The sequence below is a fragment of the Pinus tabuliformis genome, chromosome 7, assembly GCF_031772625.1.
Source record: "Pinus tabuliformis cultivar Carrire ecotype Pingquan chromosome 7, CPIR1, whole genome shotgun sequence".
NCBI classification, from domain to species: Eukaryota; Viridiplantae; Streptophyta; class Pinopsida; order Pinales; family Pinaceae; genus Pinus; species Pinus tabuliformis.
In genome coordinates, this window is record NC_142293.1 from 1,178,242,348 (window position 1) to 1,178,269,192 (window position 26,845).

A 26,845-nucleotide genomic window follows, 5' to 3' on the forward strand; every position below is an offset into this window, starting at 1 on the left:
CAGTTGTGTTTCCATGTTTAGATTTGTTCTTGCTCAGTTTCCATAGAATTTCATGATTTCCTGTCTATAAACTTATGTTCATCATGTTTCTCGTTTTTAGGTTAAATTAGGACAAAATAGATAAATCTTTGTTTTTTAGTCTTTGCTTGGCTTAGTTTCAGAAAGAAGTGTGCAGAACACCTGCAAGACACTCCAACCTATCCTTCCTCCATCATACAACCTACTCCAATCTCTCTCTCAAGATTTCCTTCACCCGTTTGCCATACTTTCCCAACTTGCCCTAATTTCTACATTTTTGTGCAACATTGCTTCCTTCATCCTTGAACAAATCCAAGCATCTTCATCACTCCTGAGCTTCATCTACCAGATCCTAGACCCCTTAACATCCTTATCCATCCTTCATTCCCACTTTCCCACCGTTTTTCCACCATCAACCCTCTAAAAACCACTTTCGGCCTGTTCCTGTAGAAGTTCATGCGAGCGATTTTTCGAGATCTGAGCGTAGTGGAAATCTCCAGAAGGATGCTAGGGACCCCTTAGGTCCTCTTCTCACCATCCCAACCTCCCGCAAATGTCCACTCCATTTCCTTTCACCAATAAACCTCTGCACAATAAAAGATAGTTAAAGCACATGCATAATAATTCTGCATAAAATTACTCAAAAATACAAAAAGATGATTTTTCCATATTTTCCTTCAGAAGTAGCTTAAACACATGCATTTTACCTTTTCAAGAGTCAATGGCATCCATTTCAGCAGCTTTCATCTCTTTTCTTGCACAAGTAGGGTTAGTCGGTAAAACTAGGGTTTGTTAGGGTTTACATTTCCTTTCAGCTTTCATCTTCTTTCTGCAGGTAGAATAGCCTCTTTTGAGTTAGCTTTCTTCCATCATAATTAAAAGCTTCTTCTGAGAACTCATAGAAGTTGGCCTGAGCTCCTAGCGAACTTGTGCCAGCTGATCAAGTGACAGCTTGCAGTAAGAGCTAGTACTTGTGCATATAACACCATCGCTTCCAAGTTTGTTACGAACTACCCGGTAGATAAAAGTAAAGTAGGGAGTCCCAGGAGTTGCAGCATCATTTCTGCAATACTGGAGCTCACCACCTTCCACTCTGATGTTGTGGACAATCTCTCCTAAGGTGCTCCTCACCACATGTCCAACACTCCAACTGACCAGTGCCCTCACCTTTATGTTGTTGCTACTGTTGTGGCCCATGTCCTTGTCTAGCTGCATTAAATCTCTTTTGTGGTGCCACATTTTCTTTCCCATTTGCATGTTGAGGCCTTGTCCTCTTAGGCTTCCATTTACCTCTACCTTTGTATTTTCCTTTCCATCCATGCTGAGATTCATTCTTGCACTTTGATTGCTCATAGCAATGCTTCAGTTTCCCAATGACTTCCTCAAGTGACTGAGGCTCATCATACTCAATCTGATCTCTAAATGATAATGGAAAACCACTGACAAATCTGTAAAATTTAGCCTTCTCACGAATAATATACGGTACATACATCAAGAACTCAATAAAATTGCTTGTTTACTCTTTGTTTGTCATTGATCCCATCTTTAACTCATAGAATTCTTTATCCTTGCTATCGTAGTACCTTTCTGGCAAGTACTTCTTCTTGAAAAGCCTCCTAAATTCCTGCCAACTCAAGTCATCTATCTTGATGTCTCTAACCCACTTAACATCTTCCCACCAGATGTTTGCTTTACCTTTCAAGCTAAAGATAGCTATACTAGCCTTCATGTTATTTGTGTACTCATGCAACTCAAATAATTTGTTCATGTCAAGTATCCAAACCTCTACATCTTCCGGCTTCTTCACATCTCCATCAAAAGTAGGTGGTTTTTCTTTCTTGAATTCATCTGGCAAGTACCGCATATCACTCCTCCTGTAAGGGTGATAACAACAATGATCATGATGTCTATTAGAACCAGAACTAGAATAATACTTGTACTCATCGCCCGTCCTTTCTGGAGTGTCCAATAACCTGCCATCTCTCACTGTGTCAGATATATCCAACATGTGTCTACCAGGAGATCTGCTTCCATATGCTCCATTATTTCCATCCTCATGTGCATGGTTGATTCGAAGTGGCACTTGCCGATGCAAGTCTGAAAAACTCTGAATAAGTATAGCATTAACCTCCACTTGCTTCTCTTTTGCCTATATGATCTTGTCATTATCTACCTTACAACTCCTTATCTCTTCCTTCAAGCTCCTCAGTGTATTGACCAAATCAAAAGTATGCCCCACACCATGTTGCTCATCTGATGCATAGGGAGATTCTACATAGTCTACTACCTTGCTAGCCATTTGATCTCTTTCTTCCTGCAATGCATAATATGTCAGATAAACCAAATCACAATAAATTGACATATCTTAGTATAGCTTGGGGAGGATACCTTGTTTGCAAGATCACCAAATCAGCGAGATACATGTATAACATAATCATAACAACATATAGACATGCATAAATAAATGAATCAATACATAAACATCACTCTAACTATGATCCAGTCATCAATGCAAGGCCATATCAACAATGCGTGCTATGGCCTCCTGCATGACATAAACCATTACCCCATTGTACACATTGCTACATGCAACTGACGATATGCATAATAAATGTCTAACCAACTACAAATAGGCATAATCACATGTAGTCAAACATAATCAATTAGTTCTTGTAATCAACCTACAAGATTAATACATGTAATTAAAATATTCTAAATGTAACCAACTTACAAGGATGTAAGTAGGTGACATAAAATAAACATGTAAGCAACAAATAACCATATACAGTCAGTCACATACCCATGTCAATTACTCTTCATGAAATCAACATTAAATTCTCCATGATAACCATACTACAACCCTAATCCATCATCAAGCAATTGCAACAAGTATATAAGTGTAAAAGACACACATGCAACTGACATGCATGCATGACCAACACACATTCAACCCATTTAGACTGAGAGGTGGACCATGCTTTGATACCACTCTGTAACACCCTCCTCCCACATCCACCCAAGTAACCATGCCAACTGGGGTAAACATGAGACGAGAGGCTACTATGATTATATTCTACCTCTTAGGAAACCTTAAGGAAGTGGAATTGACAAAACATCAAACATAGTCATTCAACATCATCAACAGAACCCTCGGGAGACAAGTCAGCTACTCAGATAGCCTGTCGCTAGGTCCTACTATTGTTCTAGAAAATTTAAGGCTCAGTCGCTCTCATGCTATGGGAAAGGCAGTGACCACAAACCTAAAGTCGCTCTCATAGGTCTGCTTGCCAGCGACTGTGGTCCCAACTTGCAAATTTTGTGCCAGCGACTTGAGGATTTGAGCCACTTTTTCAGGCCCAAAACCTAGGCCACTGCCCAAAATGGAATGAAAGCTCATAGTTAAGTAAAGTACAGGGAAACAATGATACAAAAGAAAATAGTTGATCAAGGCCTTAACCAGACCCCTATTATCCATGACAGGCATTTCATCAAACATATCATCGACATGTAACCTACAAGTGTAAACAACAAAGTTAATTGTAGGGATATCTTACTTATCTAAAAATCGTCATGAACCATTGTTTCCTCATGTCATTTTCTGCCTTATCACTTATTAGGTCATAGATACAATATCCATTCAAATACAAGCAAAAACATGCTGAGAGACAAACATAAATGCTACCATAAAATGAACATATAACCAACATAATAGGAAGATAATTACAATAAACATATGAACCATCAAAATCCATATATATGCTAGGACATTTACGCATGAAAATCAATGGAATCAATTTCTCATTACTCAATGCAATGAATCGACCGTAGATGGAACTACAACATTCCACCCAACCATAGATTGGTTGAGCCAAGTCTCTCTTCAACCAATCACCCCCGTGCCATATTCCAAGCATGAATGTGGGACTCATAGAACACACCAAAAACACTAATCAATGTGGATGCTACCAGAGTTCTCCACCTACACTATGAGGAATTTGAGTGCCTCCTAGTCTCTCAGTTTTTACCACACATCCATCGTCTGATCCAGGGATCACTAGGCCCTATACTGAGACATACTCTCCTGGATTTACTATGCATTCCATCCCAGAATCACTAGGCCCAACGAAGAGAAAACCCACCTCTTATCTTTATCGTATATCCCTCCATTCACTGGCAAGGATTCCTAGGCCCACCGAGCCACACAATATGGATTTACTGCAACCCATAGTTTGGTTTAGGGGTTACTAAGCCAATGGCTTTGTGGATCCTCAGTCTGGTTCAGGGACCACTACCACCATGTGTTTGTCAATTTGGAGATCCACCCCACTCAACTTCAAATCCAATCTGGTCATCCCACATAAATTGCATGAGAGAACCTATCACATCAAAGCTATCAGGAAATGGGAAGGCTAGGCTAAAAATGTTGTCACACCTAGAAAAACTCATGTCATGGTAGAAAAGAAAAACATGCAATCCCATACATGCCAAATATAGCAAGGAAATAACACATGCAAGTTGATACCTGCAATGAAGCCTGTTGTAACTGCTTGATCCTGTCGTTCCATGCTTGATCTTTGCTTCCTCTTTCCTTCTTTTCCTTTCTTGCTCCAATTCCAAAGTGCTTCAAGAAAGTTGTGTCTAAGAGTATGAGAGAGAGAGAATAATGAGAGAGCTGCAAAGCTAAACTGACAAAGGGTTACCAACTGATCCTCAGAAGTCTTTTAATGAATGAGGCCTCTATTTTCTTCATTTTCCATTATATTCATAAATAAATGTGGTAAAAATACCATTTAATGCCTTAGCCATTGCCTTTGCCAATTTCCTTAGCCATAAATAACCAAATGAACACCCCCTAAGATGTCTTGCCCAACATTCAACTTGGAATAAGTGTCCCATTCATCCATGGTTATTGTTTTTAACTTTTATTACATAAAATTTTCAACAGGGTTGTTACACCTTGTCGCAATGTGACATTGGACCATGGTTGACCATGGTTGACCATGATTGATTTACATATCGAGACAATCTTTGTCAAAATGCGACATTCAACCATGGTTGATTATCATATTGAGACAATCTTTGTCACAATGCGACATTAGACCAAGCTTGACCATAGTTGATGATGGTTGGCTATGATTGACCATGGTTGACCATGATTGATATTATAAATCCAATGGAATAATAAACCCAAGGGATTGATATTATAAACCTAATGGAATAATGAACCTAAGAGATTAATACTAAGACCCCAAGGGAATATGAACCCATGGGAATACTATTAAACCTAAGGGACTAATATTATAAACCAAAGGTATATAAACCCTAAGATAAATATTATAAACACTAAAATAAACATGATTTACCATAGTTGACGTAGGTTGATTTTCATATTGAGACAATCCTTGTCACAATGCAACGTAGGACCATGGTTGATTTTCATATCAAAACAATCTTTGTCACAATGCGATGTTCGACCATGATTGACCATGGATGAACACGTTTGATTTTATAAAACATGGTTGACCATGATTATCATATTGAGGCAATGTTTGTCATAATGCGACGTTGGGCCATGATTGAGACAATGATTGATTTTCATATTGAGACAATCTTTGTCACAATGCAACGTTGGACCATGATTGATCATGATTAACCATGGTTGACCATGATTGATTTTATAAAACATGGTTGACTATGGTTGAATAATATTAAATCGAAAGGACTAATTTTATAAACCCAAGGTATCTAAACCCTAAGATAAATATTATAAACACTAAAATAAACATGATTGACCATGGTTGATTTTCATATTGAGACAATTCTTGTCAGAATGGGAAATTGGACCATGTTTGACCATGATTGATTTTAAAATTGAGAGAATCTTTGTCACAATGCAACATCCGACCATGATTGATTCCCATATTGAGACAATATGTGTCATAATGCGACATTAGACCATGGTTGAACATAATTGAATTTATAAAATATGGTTGACTATGCTTGACCATGATTGACCATGGTTCACCATGATTCACCATGCTTGACCATGGTTCACCATGATTCACCATGGTTGACCATGATTGATATTATAAACCCAAGGGAATAATAAACACTAGGGATTAATACTAAAAACCCAAGGGACTAAAAAAACCTAGGGAATAATATTAAACCCTATGAGTATGAACCCTTAGATTAATAAATCCAAGGGATTGATATTATAAACCTAAGGGAATAATATACCAAATGGATAAAAAATATAAATCCAAGGTATATAAACCTTAATATAAATATTATAAAGCCTAAAATAAACATGGTTGACTGTGGTTGACAATGGTTGATTACCATATTGAGACAATCTTTATCACAATGCAATGTTGGACCATGGTTGACCATGAACGAATTTCATATTGAGACAAACTTTGTCACAATGTGACAATGGACCATGGTTGACCATGGTTGATTTTCATATTGAGACAATCTTTGTCACAATGCGACATTTGACCATGATTTACCATGATTGATATTATAAATCCAAGGGAATAATATTAAACGCAAGAAACTAATAATCTAAACCCAAGGTATATAAATCCTAAGATAAATATTATAAAGACTAAAATAAACATGGTTGACCATGGTTGATTTTCATATTGAGACAATCTTTGTCACAATGTGCGATGTTGGACCATGGTTGACCATAGTTGATTTTCATATCGAGACAATGTTTGTCACAATGCAATGTTCGACCATGGTTGACCATGTTTGATTTTATAAAACATGGTTGACCATGATTGACCATGGCTGACTATGATTGTCCATTGTTCACTATCACTGTTGATCACGATGAAAGAGATTTTAATCAAGGTTGACCATTGTTGACCATGACTGCTCATGGTTGACCATGGTTGATCATAAAGACATTGACTATGGTTGACCATATTCAAGGACGATTAATGCTTGTTGATCATGTTCACTATAAGGACATTGATTAAACATTATGACCATGGTTGATGATGGTGGAGCATGTTTGACCATGGAAGATCATCATTGAACATGATTGATCATGATAGATGATAGTTGACATTGATTGGCCATAGTTGAGCATGTTTAACTAAATTCAACCATAATTGACCATCTTTAATTTTATTAATTTATTCATGAATTTTATTAAATTATTAATTAATAATTAATTTAAATTCATTTATTTATAATAATTAATATTAATACTAATAACCATATTAATATATTAATCTAAACATAATTATATTAATATTCAATGTTATCTAATATTTTTAATTATAAATTATTTATAAATAAATTAGAAATATAAGATTATTAATGTTATTAAAAATTATTAATATTATAATTAATAAAATATTATTATCAAATATATGCAAATTGTTTTAGAATTTACGTTTACAATTCAGACTATGAGTTGATTTTATTTTTTTTGAAAGCGCTTAACATTACGTGGAATAAGTTGTCAAGATTCTAAATTGTAATCATATAAAAAAAATAAAAAAAATTAACGATATTATTAATCACTGTTTTTCTAATTATAATAAAAAGAATTACTTTACGCCTTTTATTTTTCATTATTATTATATTATTTTGTCAAACTATAAATCCCCAAAGTATTAAGACATTAATTTACCATTCGTTAAAACTATCAAAACATTAATTTACAATTTAAAATGACTTTATACGATTTGTCGTTTTCCTCCGGTTCTTGGTCGAGGAGGCCGGATAAAAACGCTTCAACACGTCTTTCTGACGGAGCTGAGAATTGAGATTTTTGTTTTTATTTTAATTATTTTATTTTCGTTCCAAAACTCTGTGGGAACATTACAATGTAGCATTTTAAATTTGATAAGGTTCAGCTTCGACATGGGATGTTTTCTTAATCTGGGTTAAAGAATATTATGTTTTGCTACTTGAAACTGTTTTTTCTATTGTTTTCTAAATTTTATTAGATAAGTACACACTATTAAATCAATTTCAGGATAACTTTGAAGAGAAAGATTTCTCAAAATCGCTATAAAAGTTAAAGTGTTTGGAATTTTTTTGTAAGCATATATTTATATTTGCTTCTGTAAATTTTTTGGAAAGTTATCTGCTTGGCCGCTGGGCAAAACCAGTGTCCTCTACAAAGAAGGCATGTACCTCCGAGTTAGATGGGGTCATAATCTAAGTAAAAGCTCGTTTCTAATCTGAGGGTATATTATTTCGTTTCAATTTTTTCACCTCCGACATGACTTGAGCAGGTCTTTTGAAGACACAGATTTCTCTCAAATACAAGGATTTTTTCTCCAATTCAGAATATGTTCCTTCAGCTCAGCTTCAACTGAGACATATGATTCTCTTGAGTTTTTGCAATTTTTTGTATTTTCTTACCTGCTACTGATGTGTAAATGCACTAATATCAGCAATTTTGCCAAAATGGTTCTGTCGATTGTGAGAAACAGGACCTGGGATCTTGTTTGGAGAGAAATATCTCTATCTTTTGTAATTTTGTCTATAACTGCAACAAACAACATCATGGTTATAATGTACCTTTATAACAGATATAATATATATTGTTTTTTTTTTCCTGGAAAAAAATATCTTTTCCATTCATTACTTTTTTAAATTTTAATTATTTTTTAACCTACTTTTTTAAATTTTAATTATTTTTTAACCTATAAGTAAATTGAACCTTTTAAAATTATTAAAACAAATTTTAAATCACTTAAATTTTACAAATTATGCAAATTATACCATTGGAAAAAGATCATATGCCATTACAATCCACTATTAACACTAATCTTTGGGCGATTTTAGGAGACTTCGAATGCCCACTAAGTCGCCCACAAATGATATTTAAATGAATATATTTTACATGACTTATCGTGTTAGTAAAATTCAATTTTCCCGCTGGTTAAGTTCATTCTCACCACAATCAGAACCTAACCAGTGTCTCATAGCAGTGGAAACCATCAAACCGATGTTTAATTTGTTTGATTAAAGTTGTGGTTTTTATTTATTTAAAATGTATTTTTAAATATATAAATAAATTTAGTATTTTTAAAATATTTAATTTATATATATTTTATAATTTAAATCTATGATTCCAATTAAATTTAAATTTATATAAAAAATTTATTAATTTAATTTATTTTAATAAATAAAAAAATCAAACTAAATATAAATATCACAACAAATTTAATACCACTAGAGACATCAAAAACTCATCTAATGCTTTTTTCCCGTTGTCCAAACTATTTAAAAAGAAACTTTATATATTACCATTACTTTACTCAAAGCTTAATCCAAAAAAGGAGACCCAATTAGGAAAGCAGGTTAAAATAACAACTTTTATAGAGAAGAACCTAAATTACACGTCAATTTGATAAATTTTAAAATGTATAACTAATTTTTTTTAAAACATATTTTAAATTGTTTTAAAAATCATAATATTTTGAATCAAATTATTACAAATAAATCTGATAAAATTTAAAATATATAAATAATTTTTTTAAACTTATTATAAAATATTTTAAATCAAATTATTTTCTTATTTTATCTATCTATTTTGAAAAAATTTCTGCCCAAACCATTTAAAAGAAATGTTATATATTAGCCTTACTTTTTTTTAGTGAGGGAATTTAATCCCCGCTGAAGAAGCATCATACATCATATCACTGAAGCGAGTATATATATATACATCGTCACTAATACAAATGTCGCAGAAGGGAGCAGAGTCGTCATTAATACAAATATGCTGCATCGCACAGCTCCCACAGGATTCGAACGTGGTGGGAGTTGATCAAACGATCTACTCCGACCAACATATCATGCACGTGAAACATATCATGCACTCACGTGCATATATTAGCCTTACTTTACTCAAAGCCTGACCCAAAAAGGGGACTCAATTAGCAAAGCAAGTTAAAATAAAATAACAAACAATCTTTATCCCAAAAAAACCTAAATTACAAGTGAATTTGATCAATTTTAAAATGTATAATTAAATTTTTTTAACATATTCTAAAAATTAAAATATTTGAATCAAATTATTAGAAATAAATTCTAAAATATTTAAATCTATTATAAAATGTTTTAAAAATTCAAAAATTTTGAATCGAATTATTTCCTTATTTTATCTATCTAATTTGAAAGAGTTTCCGACCAAATTTCGGTCTTTTTCAAACATTGTGCACGCATCGGACTATACGTACAAATTATCACATTCATATTTGTAAATTGTTCACACATTGTTATTTTCAGTGTTACAGAGTATATGAATTTTCTTTCGGCAGATTAGTATATGGTTAATTTTTCATGTTTTTTTTAAGCTAATTTTTATTTTTCTATTATAAATATGTTTTAGGTCAAAATTTTAAAGATATTAGGATCTTGAAATTTAAAAAAGAGGTAATGTTTAAATACATTTTTGTTGGTTATTTTATTGGTATTAAAAAAATTAATTAATATTGAAATTTTTCATTTTTAAATAAGTTATATTAGAAATGAAAATTATAGAATTGTGATAAATTTGAAGTTCAAAAACCACCACCAACAATTTAATCTAGTTAAAATTATAAATTACTCTAACAATAAAAATGATATAAAATTTGAATAATTTTACAAAAATATAATCAAACATATTGCAATCTATATATTAAAAAAATTAATAAAATTTACCAAAATTTTTATATTTTAAAATAAATTTTAATCATTAAATTTTTACAGCAAAAAAAAGGGAAAATAATTCAGAAATATATAATCAGCAACACGAATAGGCTTTGTGACCAAACTGCACTCTTATTTTTATTTGTTATATGCAATATTGGTGAATCCAATCTCAAAGTGATGCTTAAATCTCAGAAAAATTATAAGGAGGAAAATTAATGTTGTTCAACGACAACATGGCTGCCATGCTAATTTTCCAGAAGTATAACAATACAATATTTTCAAATCAAAAGATATATATATAAAATCATGGAGAACATAGCGTGCCCTCAAATCGGCATCGCTTTATTCTAAGAAATCTCAAATCAACTGCCACTATAGTCCTCGCACCAAGCTCACACTAAACTACTTTTACCTCACATTTTAGGGGCTGTGGCCTCACGGAACATTTATTTTGATAAAATTGGCCATAGCCTGCCACCACAACAATCCAAATCCAAGCCTAGAGAACAAACACGCATACAGAAATGAGCAACCCACACATAAAACCTGCCGATTGCAGGAGAGGAGCAGCAGGCACACCAGCACTCGTTGGAGGAACAGCTGGAACCATACTGGGAGAGGGAGAGGGAGCAGGGGCAGGAACAGGGGCAGGGACAGGGGCAGGGACAACAGGAGCAGGGGCAGGGACAGGAGGAAACTGTGGCGGTGATGGTGGTCGTTGCACACCTCGAATTGCCATAACAATCACATGAAGCTTTTGGGATTTCTGGCAATGACCATTTGCCCCACTTATGAAATAAAATGAGCCCTGTTGGGTCAGGTTGAAGACTGTGTAACCACCTTGGAATTTATGTATGGGCTGTGATGTGTTGCAGCTGTCGTAGTCCTGACAACTTACTTGAAGTACTGAATCCCCGCTTGAATAGTTAAATACTAACACCAAAACAACCATGCAAACACAACCAATTAATCAATAAACTTTCTACCTGGATTGACCCCAATCTAAACTCAACCTAGTTCAACAAGAAAAACCAATCCGAACTCAACTTTGTTTGAAAAAAAAACTAATCTAAACTCAATTTAATTTGGAAAATAAAAGTGAAATTTTATGAAAACTTCCCATAAAAATAAATAAATTAGATTTCTTACCGAGAGAATCCCCAACCTGAAACCTGTTTTTACCAGCCCACTCGGTATAGATTTGAATGTTTGTATCGTTGGGTACTTCCCAGTCAACTGTGAAGTTCTTAAAGGCATGAGATCCACTCTGCATGAATGCCAGAAGAATACAGTACATGAGGAGGATCGCCATAACTGATATTGATAGATCGACCGACTGGCAAACACAATTAACTGATGTGACTCAAGAGAACTCAAATGCCATCTGATATTTCCTTCCATTCTCCATTTGTTGTATTTATATATATCATTCATGCACACTGCATGCCTTCTCATTTGGGATGCTTGGACAACCTTTTACTTTTTGCTTTATACTTGTCCTAACGAGCAAATGGGATAGGAAATAAAACACAAAATTTATTGCTCCAAAGATTACCAATCAATAATATTCGAACCAGAAAGGTTCTCCAACTAATACAGTTTCTAGTCAGGGAAATTACTCACACCTAAGGTTGCCATTTTAAAATTTATTCACACTTAACTATCATATCAGAATGGGACGTTACACAGGGAAATTACTCGCACAAACCAATTTTTTTTTTTTTTTTTTTTTAATGTTCGCACTCTCCAATGGCATCTTCTTCATCTAAAATTGGAGTTGTCTCCCGCTTTTGTGGGGCTTGTGGAAAGCAAATAGTTACCAGGTTGCTGAAATATCACTCAAAGTATCAAACCATCGTCGTCAACATTATAAAAGAGATGCTATCACATAAAACAGAATATCAGTGGTTTTCTAAAGATCCGTTTCTGGTCAATTATTTTTGGATATCATCTTTCAAGAAGGGAACTTAACTTTGTTTTAAAAAAGAAAGTTTTCGAAGGTATATATTCTGATTATGTGTATTTTCTTTTAAAAAAAGGTTGTAATATAATATGTGAAAATTTGTCATATATTCTTGGAAATAACTAATATGTGGAAATTTCTGGGAAAGAACAGGACTACCATCACAAAGCGGTTCATTCTATTCAAATAATGGTTTATACGATGTTGATTGACAAATCTATCGTTTAAGTAATTGTAAAGATGTATATGAATTTAATGTAAATATGACGGCTATAGTGGTTAATATATTATTTAAAGCTTAAAGGAGTAAGATGCTAATATTGTTTAAGTAATTGTAAAGATGTATATGAATTCAATGTAAATATGACAGTTATAGTAGTTAATATATTATTTAAAGTTTTAATATTGTTTAAATAATTGTAAAGATGTATATGAATTCAAGGTAAATATGACAGTTATAATAGTTAATATATTATTGAAAGTTTAAAAAAGTATGGTGTTAATATGGTTTAAGTAATTGTAAAGATGTATATGAATCTAATGTAAATATGACCATTATAGTAGTTAATATATTATTTTAAGTTTAAAGGTGTATGATGTTAATATTTAATTGTATAATTTTTTTATAAGTACGATAGATTTGTTTAAGTTAATTTAAATTTATTAAATATCGAGACAGACATTGTATAATTTTTTATTTATCAATTTTTATTTATTTTTATTATAAGATTAATTATACATTAATAAATTTGACGTTTGTAGATGTCTAATAAAATGGTGTATAAAGTGTTAAGGTTTTAAGTTTGAAACTTTATCTGCACAAATAAATGGTGTATAAAGTGTTAAGGTTTTAAGTTTGAAACTTTATCTGCACAAATCCAACCATGTTAGGGATTGGTGTGGCCTAGGTAAGTGTGATCCGAGGAAATCTTAGAATTGCGTAGGTCATAGACAAATTAGTAAACAAAAAAAAAAATCTAGATTTAAGATGGATTTAAGGTGGTTTAAGTTTTAAAAATCTTGTTGGATACATATGTAGTTATTTATTTTTCAATTAATTAATGATTTTTTTTTTTTAAGTTTTGTAATGTAATATTAAGTGACAACATCTCCCCCATACTGGATTCTCGGTACCTTCCTATGGTTCTGCACCTCCCCATGATTCCTGAGTTATAGATTAGTTGGTGATAGAGTGCATTGTTAAGTCATTTCCTATGACATAGTGTACCTTCCTATGGCTCTGCACCTCCCCATGATTCCTGAGTTATAGATTAGTTGGCGATAGAGTGCATTGTTAAGTCATTTCCTATGACATAGTTGGTCCAAATTTTGACTAGCCTTGTTCCCTGTGTGAGGCCATGTGAACACACCTAAAGTTATAGCAGATAAAATCAACTACATGTCATATCAGTGAGCTAGCCCAACTTATTTGTGAATTCCACTAAATACAAAAGATTAATAAATTTTTTATCTATAAACTAAGTGTAGTATCTCACATTACATCCATTAAATACCAAAAAAAAAACTTCACCAAAAATTTACATATATTCTCACATATTACATTTACTTTTATCTTTTATAATTAATACAATATTTAAAAGAGAAATTTATGTATCATGTCATTGAAGAACTATGTTAATGTCTAATTTATATTTGATTCTTTGCTTAACGTGTTCAATAAAAAAAATAAGAACAATTTTCTCTTCATTGCAATATTTTTATTAATTAACTATGATACAGAGAATAAATTATTTTAATATTTTTTTTATGAAATTTAAAAAGGAAAGTCCTTTCTTTTTATTTATTTCAAAACTTAGTATAAGTGGTTACAACCTTTATAGAAAAATAATATTGCAATTACTGTTTGTAATTATTGCATATCTCAATTTCTTTTTTATATTTATTTTAAAAATTAGTATTAGCATTCAAAACATTTATAGCAATATGGTTTGTAATTATTGTAGATCTCAATTTTCCTTCAAATGTTACACATTTAATGAGAGTGGTATACAATATTTTAAAATAACATTCATAGAGAAAGTAATGGTTAGAAACTTCTCACATTTGAAAATTTTAAATGACAATCTTCTTTGTCAATCAAGGGTGGTGATTTATAATATTATTGATTGAGATATAAGTGTCACAAATGATTGGAATCAGAGGAAAAATAAGTCTTATTTGGGATAATTTTCAATGTTGATGTTATTGTTCATAGTGTTTGGTTCACAAGTTCAAGTCAGTTGAGTTATGATATACACTTATGAGAAAGCATGAGGGAACATATCTTGCAAGTTATTACCTTTATGACAAACTTAGGATCTAAAAAATGTGTCTAACATAGGCTTGATGTAGTCTAATGTGTCAACATATTCAACCTTCCTAAAGAAGGAAGCCTCACCTTAGATGTGTATAATAGGTTCCATGTTAATCGTGTGTAGAGTATTGAATATTTAATGTGCATGTTTATTCCATTAGCTATATTTTAACAACATTCATTCAAATTACCAAAACTAAAGACATGCACAATAAAGGAAACAACATAAATATTTTCTAGATACTTCACAAACAAATTTGCATAAGAAAAACCAATTCTCCATTATATTAGTAGTTAGTCATTACATATAATGTTAATCTTACTCATCTAAAACACTTAGAGAAGAGGATCTTTTTTAGTGTGGTATGAGTGTCTCATGATGAAGTGAATAAAATTTACAATCAAGTGCCCATTAAGCGAAAGCAATGTCTCTGACAATGAGAATACTCCTTCATCTAGTAATTTGTGGAGTTATAGTGCAATTCCTTGGTGATGAGTTGATATTACTACTTTGTCAAAGGAGTATTGCCTAATCTTAGGTAGAAATGTCAATACCCCATCTCTATAGGCATTTCAAAATGTTCATTTTTATCCCACTATTGGATGCAACCATAATAGAAAGAGGGGCTACAAATCTTGCCCTGACACCAAGCAATAATCTATACCATGTACAATGAGTAGACCCTTCCATTTCTACATATTTGATTCATATGAATCAATGGAATTGGGAATTATTCTTCCTTTGAATTCTAGCCAGTCCCTTTCTCCTTCAAGATTATCGTAAACAACACTCGCTATTAGTAGTATTATTTTTCCATATTTATTTTATTTTTCTATTACTAACCATGACCATAGCTTGATGACCCACTCAACATGCTAAGGTATGAGTATAAGTTATCATGTCTCAACTTCTACCTATAGGTTCATATTTTCATTCGATTGTTATGGATTTATGAAGCAAAGAAGTATATTTTCTTTAAAAATGGCCATGTGTGTCCTCGTAATCTATGTGATAGTGTTCCATGTGGCCTAGTAATAAATTTTAATTATAGAATTGATCCTAACATGCAATAACTTGTTTATTAAAAGTGACATGGAATCATACTCGGACATAATATTCTCATCTTTGTGATCCCACTATAAAATTTCAACACTGGTTGACTCCACCTAATGCAAGAATATTAGAACTAGTAACATCATACTAGAAGTCATGGTTTTGATCTTGCACATATAGAAAATTTTGCACAATATCATTCATAAGATATTTCACCTAGTTTATTTTTAACCCAAATAAACAAATTTTAACCACATGTTTGGTATGCTTCAAATATTTGTTGTTAATATTCATACTTCTTGCCATTCCATCAATAATGGATATGTGAAGTTCCCCTGCATCCAGTAGGAATTGAACTCACAAGTTCGCCAATTATGAGTTGAGTGCTTTAACCATTTGGCCATGGATGCTAGATATATTCTACCATTCTATATATCCACAGGATCCTCATGGATAGAAACTAGTGAATTAATAGACTATGTAATAAATCATATTCCATATCCCTTCATGAACTAATTATTCATGAAAGGAAAACCCCATAATATTCATTAAATAAATAAGTATTTATTGAAATGAATTTATTATATGAGATTACTTGATTAGGGAATGCAATGGATGTGTATATGAATACATGTCGGAAAATAAGTGACATCTTTTGGAAAATTACATGACTTATTGTGATTACAGCATTAATATATTAACCTATATTATTAGGGGTGCATGATGAAGGTTTATACACTATTACAAAGTGGTAATATGCCCTAGGTATATTATAAGTCTGCCCACCTTAAAAAGGTTTTGTCCTTAAAGAATATGTAGGAAATAGTTTCTCTATGAAATGATCCATATTATTGCAAGCTTCACATATTTTATAAGGTTGAAGACATAAGACAAAATGAGTTTTGAATTTTTATACAATATTGTCCCATTAAAAAAGGAAAAACTAATCCAGATTTATGCAAGAACAAAATGAAAACAAATTTAAATAGAAACACAAAGCTAACGCCAAAACTGAATTTCAATTCATTAATAACAAAATACTAATTTCTTTTTACATGCAGAATGGAAATAAACTAGCTCAGGCAATGGTAACTTATCTCTGAGAAGAGATGTGGCGGATACATGCCTTCTAAATTGTGTTACAATGAGGCTCGAAGGCCTATTTATTATTGAGAAATAATGGAAAACCATAAACATCCAAAAACCTAACCTTAGGAGATGCAGCACCAAAAGTCTATGTGCCGCATGGGGGTAAATTGGTACGTCAACTTCCCAGGGTTGCAAATTTGGCATACGATCTCCATTTGACTCGTGCAATACCTCGTCAGAAAAACCTATTTGAGGAATACAACTTTCGACTTCAAACCCATGACACAAGGGCTGGCAATTCCTTATTAATAATTGTTCAAGAATTAATTAATAAAAGTTGTTCCTACTTCTGGGTTTGTCCGTTTTCCAAAAAAACATCATTTAGGGCCTCAAAATGGCTCCAAAAGTTCAGGATCCGAAAAACTACCAAAAATAGTAAATTGTGCTACAATTAAGGAAATTAAAAAAAAAATTATTGTGATATAAGTGGAATAGGTGGGTGGCTACCAATATCCACTTGGATTAGTCCTCCCCCCTTAGGAAGCAAGGGTCCCCATTGCATTGAGTGCCTCCATGAGATGGAGAAACTTTTACTAAACTTGGTCCCTGGTGAGCCACTTGCCTTGGTGTAGGAGTTGGTCAACTTTGACAACCTGATACCATTGGATATTCTACTAGCGAGTGTTCTTAATCTACATGTTCATGATCTGATCAGTTGTGGCATGTTCCATGCAGGCTGGGTTTAACTTAATTTGTGTGAGTTGTTCTGCAATGTATGATGTGTCTATTAATGGTGGAAAGTATGGTTGAAGGCAGTCCACATTAAACTCTGGGCACAAGCCAAGGAATGGGAGAGTTTTTACCTCAAAAAAAATTGTCTCCCATAGCCTTGGTGATGGTGTAAAGCCTATATCAGAGTGTTCTGAGCTTTCGATGGGCTCCAATAAGGCGTTCTTTTTGCAAATGCAACCAAACTTTGTCGCCCACCTGAAAATTGTGTGTTATCAGATATTGATCATGTCACTACTTGTACTTGGCATTGGACTTCTTCAAGATGTCATGAATATGTTGGCATATGTGCTGGATGCATTCAATAAACCTGGTTTCTTTATCAGTCTCAGTCTGTACATGTGTGTATTCTATCTTTGTAGTCGCGTGAGGGATGGTAACATCGATCGACACAATGGTTGAAATCCCAGACCCACTTGGAAAGGACTGTGACTGGTTGAGCTATGGAGAACTCTGTTATAGTTGTGATACACATAGGGAAGGTTCTCATCCCATGTTTGTGGATGCCTAGAGTTGTACACACGCAATATGTGCACTATCATCATGTTGACGACTTATGTTTGGCCATCATTTTGGGGATGGAATGCAGTAAACTTGGTGAGATTGGTGTCCAATAGCATCCAAAGGCTCAACCAAAATGTGCTCAAGAAATTTTTATCCTGATTCAATATAATGGTCTGTGGGATCCCAAAATTTACCCATACTTGTTCAAACAAGAGTTTGGCAATGTCCTCCTCTATGATACTCTTCTTGTAGGCCACTAATATAGCCATTTTAGAAAAATTGTCCGTGACCAAAATAACACATTCATCACCATGCTTGGTAGAAGGGAGGCCAGACAGATAGTCTATGGATATGGATTCCCAGGGCTAGTTGGGAGTAGGAAGAGGAGTGTGAAGGCCATGCTTCTTGATCGTTGGCTTGGCGATGGCACAGGTAATGCAGGGTCTGATATATTTTCCAACATCCTGTCGAAGTTTTGGCTAATAAATTTACTTATGGAGTACGACCATAGTTTTCTCCACACCAAAGTGTCCTACAAACCAATTGTAGTGTGCCTCCCAAATCAGCTTGGCATGCTTGCTTGAAGGAACACAAAAATAGCCTAGGTAGCATAATAATGCATCATGGAGGTGGAAATCGATAGCTTGCTTGCCATCTACTAACATCTGGTCTATGGTGGCGAATTTTGAATCATTTTTTTACAGTCGCAGTTATCTAGAGGTCTCGTGGCCACAAGACTTGAGAACAATAGTTAGTGATGCAACTGGAGGTCGGTTGAGGAAATATGTAACATAGTTGGTGCTTCCCTTTTTGTATTTAATGTTTAAGTATAATTATTGCAGATATGTATACCACTTTTGATGACGATCATTCTGCAACTTCCCTTGTGTCTGTATAAATTTAAGAGGTCGGTGATCAGTGTGGATGACTGTCTCCTTCCCTAGAATGTAATGATTCCATTGTCGACAATACTGCATGCAAGAATAAATCTCTTTATCATAGGTGGGGTAATTATGAATTGTATCAGAAAGTGTCTCGCTATGATAGGCCACTAGATACTCGTGTTGGGTGAGGACTGCACGAATAGCATAGTCGGAGGCGTCTGCCTCAATTTAAAATAGTTGTTGAAGTTTTGGCAGTGTGAGTACAAGTGCAAAGCAGAGGTGGTTCTTTAGTTCAATGAACACCTTCTATTGAGACTCAAACTAGGAAAATTTTACTTCTGCTTCACCCTTGGTAACCTGACTCAAAGGCCAAGTGATATGGGAGAATCCCAACATGAACCTTTGATAAAAATTTGCAAGGCCCAAAAATTTGCGAAGCTCTGTTAGAGTGGTCAGGGCTGGCCAATCCTGAATGACTTGGATCTTAGCTAGATCCACATGACTTCCTTTCTAATCTATGATGTAACCCAGATACTAGACATGGCTCATGCCAAAGGTGCATTTCTCTAAGTTGGCACATAGTTTTTGTTGTCGTAGGGTTTAAAGGGCCTATCGAATCAAGTCACTTGACCTGACAGTGCAAGGGTACCCATGTGGGTGAGGATAAGATTTCCATGTATTCTTCCATGACATTATCCACCTGATTTTGTTGCATGGAGGAACCCTTCTTGGGTCCATGGATGTGGCTATGATCTTCCCATTACTTTGAAAGGAAATCTAAAAGGAAAAAAATTTCACGGTCTGGGATATTATCTTACTGCATTTCTTAGCAGAGATTAAAGAGATGACAGTAGGCAGGTCTACCTCTGGTAGCTTGTATAACTTATTTCCCAAAGTAATAATAACAATGTGAGGCCTAGACTCATACACACTGCATGACACTTTCACAAATATGGTTAGCCTAATAATACATCATAAAATTTTAGAGGAGAAACATCAGACAATACCTCATCTGTAAAGGGCTTGACATTGTAGGGAACGTGACATTGACGAATGATGCAGATATCTCGTCCTTGTTGAAGCAACTCGATGGTGTACGACTACAAGTGTGGTGTGGTCCATAGGCCCAACCGCTTCTTAACTTTTGCTAAAATGAGGTTATTTTGGCTCTCGTTATTGACAATGAACTACAACGGAGAACCCTTCACCCACATCTATGAGTGGAAGAGATGCTCCCCCTCCTCTAGATCTACAGGCTCAATATTTTGGGCCTTGGTGGTGGCAATGGTGGCTCTAGGCTCCCCATCAATAATCTGCTTCCCTCTTCATTCCCATTGTCAGGTCCAGACTCGGAGTTAGAACATGCATCTGACTCTGAAGCCTTCAACTCAGCCACCGGTGACTACTTAGCTTGACACTCACTTGTGTTGTGAGTGGGACTCTTATGGAACTCACACCAATTTCCTGTGTCCTTCTCTATCTTCATGGTGTTATTCTTTATAGGCTTTGATAGGTTATCCTACGTCGCCCTGCCTTGTATTTGTCCTTTTATTTTTTGGTTTGGGGACACCTTTCCCTTGTTTCAGATTTGCAGATCCAAAGTATCACTTCTTCTAATTAAAATTTATGCTTTATATTGAAAGCACATCAATAGCCAATGCCAAGCGAAGAAATGTCTAGGCATTAGGGGAATTTTGAGGTCTAAAATGGGCCTCCTGAGAAAAATGTACAACCAAAATAAAATTTATAAGAACCAATAGGATTCAAGATGATGATGTCAACCATGGGGGATGATTCACAATTTTTGGAGTAAAAGAGTACAAATATTAAAAAATAATAAAATAATAAAAACTACTTTTTCAACTCGTATTTTCAACTTATTTCCCTAAGGTCTTACTCAAATTTTGAGCTGGACTACTTGTTGGACGAAAAATTTATTCCTCATCCAAGGAGTACCCATTTTGCATACTTTCGATGGACCTTGCTACACGTAAAATGAGAAATACATTAAAAAACATGATTGCAATCATTTTTTTCATGTATTTCTCATTTTTGTGTAGTAAGGTCCATTGAAAGTATGCAACATGGGTACTCTTTGGATGAGGAATCAATTTTTTCATCCAAAGTGTGTTTTTGCTTACAATTTGAGTAAACACATAGGGAGGTAAGTTGAAAATACGAGTTGAAAAAATAGTTTTTTCTTTTTCTCTCTAAAGTTTGATGATGTAATCTAATCTTATTTTTTTTTTTATTTCTACTATTATTTTATAATTTCCTTAGGAGGCCCATTTTATACCTAAAAATTCCCCTAATGAACTCCATCTCATCCTGGATGTATTTTTGTAGACAATAGCGATACTTGAGTACTAGATCCTGCTCAAAATCCTTGATACCCAACTTTGTGCAAAGGGTATGAAAATTATTGGCATGTCTTCATTCCTTCCATGCCATAGTGTGGTCCACTTTATGTACTTATATTCATAGCTCCTGAAAGGGTAATACTTTTCCTTGATGGTGTCTTGTAAAGAATTCCAAGTGGATGCACCTGCAAATAGTGAGGGTTCCATCTTGTCCCTCTGCTCATAGTAGGTTTACCTCTAGTCCTTGATGTGGGGGGTGGCTTTAAGGAGTAAAAAAGTAATATTTTCCCTATTGGAAAAATCATGAAACAAAAAATTTCCTTCCAACTTATTTAACCATTTATCTATGACATCTACATCTATTTGGCCTTAAAAAATGTGAATGTCAAAGTTGACTTGTACCTTAAAGGGAGTGGAACCTACAGAATGGCTATTGGATGAAGATGTGTCATCTGTGAGCATCCGCCGAAGGATCTGGGAAACGTTTTCCATCGTCATGTTACTTTGTCACTCGAGGGATTCTTTGAGCAATATTTTGAAAGAATCTCCTTCTCTCTCATCTTTCTCTTCTTCTACCATGCGAGGCCATCAGGGCTGGTGAGGTCTCTCTTGCAAAGGTTCAACTAGTTCGAGCCCTAACCCCTTATACCCTAACCTCATTGGGGAAATGGAAAAAAAGACAGAGAAAGAGAAGATTTCTCTAATACCACTGATCCATATTTATGTAGGAATGAAATGAAAGACAAATTTAAAAAAAACATAGGGCTACAATGAAAGCTGAACTTCAATTCATTGATAAAAAAATATTGAAAATTGTTTACATGTAAAATGGAAATAAACTAGCTCAGGTGATGGTATCTTATCTATGAGAAGAGATGTGGCAGCTACATGCCTTCTGAACGGTGTTAAAATGAGGATTGAAGACGTATTTATTATTGAGAGATAATGGAAAACCCTAAACATCCAGAAACCTAACCCTAGGAGATGAAGTGCCAAAAGTTTGTGGGCCCCATTGGGGTATATTGGTACAACAACTTCCTAGGGTCGTAAATGTTTCAGATGATCTCCATTTGATGCATGCGATACCTCATTAGAAATATCTATCCGAGGACTACAACTTTCAATTAAAAACTCATGCCATAGGCTACTAGTTTACTCGTTTTTTAAAAAAAAATCATTGTTTAGGGCTTGAGAATGGCTATGGAAGTTCAGGATTTGAAAATTTTCCAAAAATAGTAAATTGTGCTACAATTAAGGAAACTGAAAGAAACAATTGTGGGTGTCCAAGTAGAATAGGTGGGTGGCCACCAATATCCACCTTGATCACCAGCCCATCCTAAATGGGTTCTTTATGGAATTCTATACTAATAATAATTTGGATATGATATTATTTGTTGTTGACTTTGAGATGTATTTAAAAATCATTAATGAATATTAAACATATCTCCCACTTGTTAGTGATGGTTTGTTCAAGGAACACATATCATTGTTGAAAAGCTTTTCTATGAACCATGAACCTTAAAAATGATAAGAAGCCAATAGTTACAACCTATTTTTAGGGGAGAACCTTCTTTTACAATGGATACAATGTATAAGACAATATTTGATGATCCTAGCACTAGGTATTGTTATTATATATGTAGGAGACAAAAGGTAATATTATAATGAAATGGTATCTAGCTAACATAAAAATATAACGATAAAACTATACCTACTCAATATCTATGGCTTAATGAGGGGTTTTAGGGTTAACATGGGTCTTATATAGGCCTTAACATGCCCCTTCCATTCAAGCAAGTGTTTTCCTCAACACTCAACTAACTAAAAGTGTTTCTACATGAAAAAATAACTTCCCATGTTTCCTATTCCACTGGTAGGTTCTTCCATTTGATGAGGTACTCAGCAATTGCTCGATTTATCAATAGCTTAATCTTTGTTTCTAGGATTATTTATGGATCTAGTATAATTTTTAGTTCTTCATTAGTCCTTGATAATTTTTTTTTGATTTGGATCTTATCACCAATTAGCTTATTTAAGTAAGAAATGTGGAATATTGGATGTACACATGAAGATGAGCAACTCTAGTTTGTAAGCCTTACTGCCAATCCTATCCAACACCTTATAGGGGGCATAATACCTCAATGCTAATTTATTTTCCTTTTTTTGTTGCTCGAAGGGTATTTGTTTATATGGTTGTAGCCTCACAAAAACCCAATCCCCCGCTTCAAATTCCATTTCACTATCTTGTTGATATGCTTGTTGTTTCATCCTATTTTGAGCTATAAACAAGTTGTCCTTCAATAACTTGAGAACAATTTTTTGGTTCCCTTCATTGTCCTCCATTTCTTGAGCCTTTATAGTCCATTTCAAGGGTGATATGATTGATGGAGGATGATATCCATAAATTTCCATAAATGGGGACATTTTTTATGAAGTATAAAGGGATGTATTGTACCAACATTCTACTAAGGGAAAGAACTTTACCCATTGTGTCTATTTATCATATGTAAAGAAACACATATATATTTCTAAATGTTCATTCACAATCTCATTTTGTCCATCATATTGAGGATGGTAAGATGAGTTGTAAGCCAATTGATTACCCGAATAAGAAAATAATTTAGTCCAAAAATTCTAGTGAAAATTGGATCTCTATCTCTTATAATAATCTTAGTGTTCCATGTATCTTTTTGACTATTTACATGAATTATTCTACCACTATACTTGCAATAGAAGGATGAGAAAGAGAGAAAACATGGTCATACTTTTTCATTCTATATACCACTACCATAATTCCATTCTTTTTTACTGAAACATCTTCCCAATGTTGGCTTGGTATGGATAATAGTTGTGGGAGCCCTGGAGTCTCAATTGCATCTCCTTTTTTTTGTTGGAATACCCAAAATTCAACCATGAAATTTTTCATATCTACTTTAATACCCTCCCTAAAATAATTTTCATTGATCCTACAATATGTTTTCAAGAACCCTAAATGTCCTCCTATACGATATTTTTGTAATTCAAAACATACCTTATGTTTCATTTTAGAATTCTTAAATAAGTATAAGTGATATTGATACCATAGTAAATCATTCTTCCAAATAAATTTACCTACTGCATTAGCCTCAAAGGTTATCTCAATCGGTTGAGTCCTCATTGCTAAAGCACATTTGTTATTAATATGTCACAGGTTCAATTCTCTTGACACTCTTGGGTCAAGCTCCTTAGTTGAGATGACAAGAAGTGAACCCTTCTTGTTGATTTTCCTGGTACAAATGTTTTGTGGACATAATGATCACCGATCACCAGAGTCTATGAACCCCATAGGAAAAAATGTTCTCTACTGCATTTGAGTCCTCCTATAGTTGTTGAATTCTCTTGCATACCTTCTCATCATGCTTCCAATATATCCTTACTTCTTTCACCCAATCAAATTTTATAATGGAAATAACACCTAGAAAACCCTATATGTCTTCCTCTTTCCTTGAGAGTGCATCTACCATAATATTTTGTTTTCCCTTTTTATAGATAATCTCAAAGTCATAACCTAGCAACACTGTAAATCAAGTATGTTTCTCTTCTAAATACAATATTTATTCCAAGAAGTACTTCAAATTATCATGATTTTTTTTTACTTTTAAGTGTCTTCCTATTAAGTATGGACACCATTTCTTAACTATGTGTAGTATGGCCAATATTTTTCACATAAATAGGTATAAGTAAGTTATTTCCTTTAATTTCACCAATTTCAAAGGAAAGGGGTTTTCCTTCTTGCATCACAAATACACCAAGGCCATGGTTTGAGGCATGACACTTTGTAATGAAGGTTTTTGTGAAGTTAGATTTGCCCAAGACAAGAGTTGTACATGTAGCCCCTTTAGGTTTTTCAAAATCTTTGGTTATTTCTTTAGTGCGACAAAATGCTTCCTTCTTCAATAATTTTGTATTTAGAGTTTTGTTGTTTTACTATAATTATTAACAAAATTTCAATAATATCCTATGAAACATAAAAATCCTCAGAGCTTCTTTAAGGTCTTGGGGATTAGTGATTCCCTTACAAATTTTATTTTGTTAGGGTCCACTTTGACACCTTCCTAGGATAACATAAGCCCCAAATATTCCACTTCATGAATCTTAAAGGAACACTTGGAAGGATTTCTGTATAGTTTCTTCCCTTCTAAAAATGTTTAGACCATGTCAACATGTTATGCATGCTCTTCCTAAAATTTGTTGTAGATTAGTATTTCATTAAAAAATATGGTTTTAAAGTAGAATTCATCAAGATTTGAAATTTTGCAGGGCCTGCATTAGTAATTTCAAGTGACATAACTTAAAAATCATAATGAAATTCATGTGTTCTAAATGTTGTTTTGGAATATGTTCTTATCTCATTATAATTTAATATTATCTAGAATGGAGACTGAACTTAGTAAAGAAAATTTATCCATGTAATTTTTCTAATAAATAATAAATGACGGAATATGAATTTTATCTTTGATTTCCATTTTGCTAAGCTATCTATATGATCTGATATTTGATCTAAGACAAACAATAAGGTATTACAGACTCATGTGCATGGATGTGCCTATTTCATTTTGTGCAATGGATAGATAAGATTGAAAAATACACGGGAAATGAAGCAGTTAAAGAAAACATAATAGGCAACACATATAAACACAACAAGTTTAATAAGGAGTTCACCCAATACTCCTAGGCTATGTCTCCCAGTCCAACCTTCAGTAGTGGCCTCCCTATTATGTTTTCAAGCAGAGTTACAATAGTGAGCTCAATTTGAGTCTCACTCAACAGATACAAATTAGCGAGACTATACTTGGATTCCTCAAGTCTCTGGAGTACACAGACTCTCCTTACTGAATCTTGACCTCTATTGGTCGCAATGGTATGAGTCCAATCTGAGACTCAATACATGTAGGCATATACAAAGGAGTTCGCTTGAACCTCTCAAGCCTTCTTTGGTATGTAGACTCTCTAACTCTCTTTGGATCTGTCTTAACTCTGGCTCGATACTACCTTTGCTTCTATAGGTCAGCTCGGTTTCTTCTCTCTGCTTTCGGCTTACTGCCTACTGCTTTTTTCTGCCCTTTTCTCTTGTCAGTTGGTGGCTTTTAAGCCAATCTGCTTCCTGGTTGTTCGTTTCCGCTTCCCGGCTTTCCGGTTCCCCTGCCTCTATCCGTTTGA

The 26,845-nt window shown here is 33.9% G+C and overlaps 1 protein-coding gene across 1 annotated transcript; it reads right to left on the reverse strand.

Moving 5' to 3' along the window:
- Window positions 1-10,847: 10,847 nt before the first annotated feature.
- Window positions 10,848-12,089, reverse strand: LOC149251651 (early nodulin-like protein 14). Its single transcript, XM_089456559.1, has 2 exons — window positions 11,839-12,089; window positions 10,848-11,622 (listed from the first exon to the last, which is right to left on the reverse strand). Exons 1-2 carry the CDS (start codon window positions 11,999-12,001, stop codon window positions 11,189-11,191), a joined length of 597 nt encoding a protein of 198 aa, XP_089312685.1. The 5' UTR covers window positions 12,002-12,089; the 3' UTR covers window positions 10,848-11,188.
- Window positions 12,090-26,845: the final 14,756 nt, after the last annotated feature.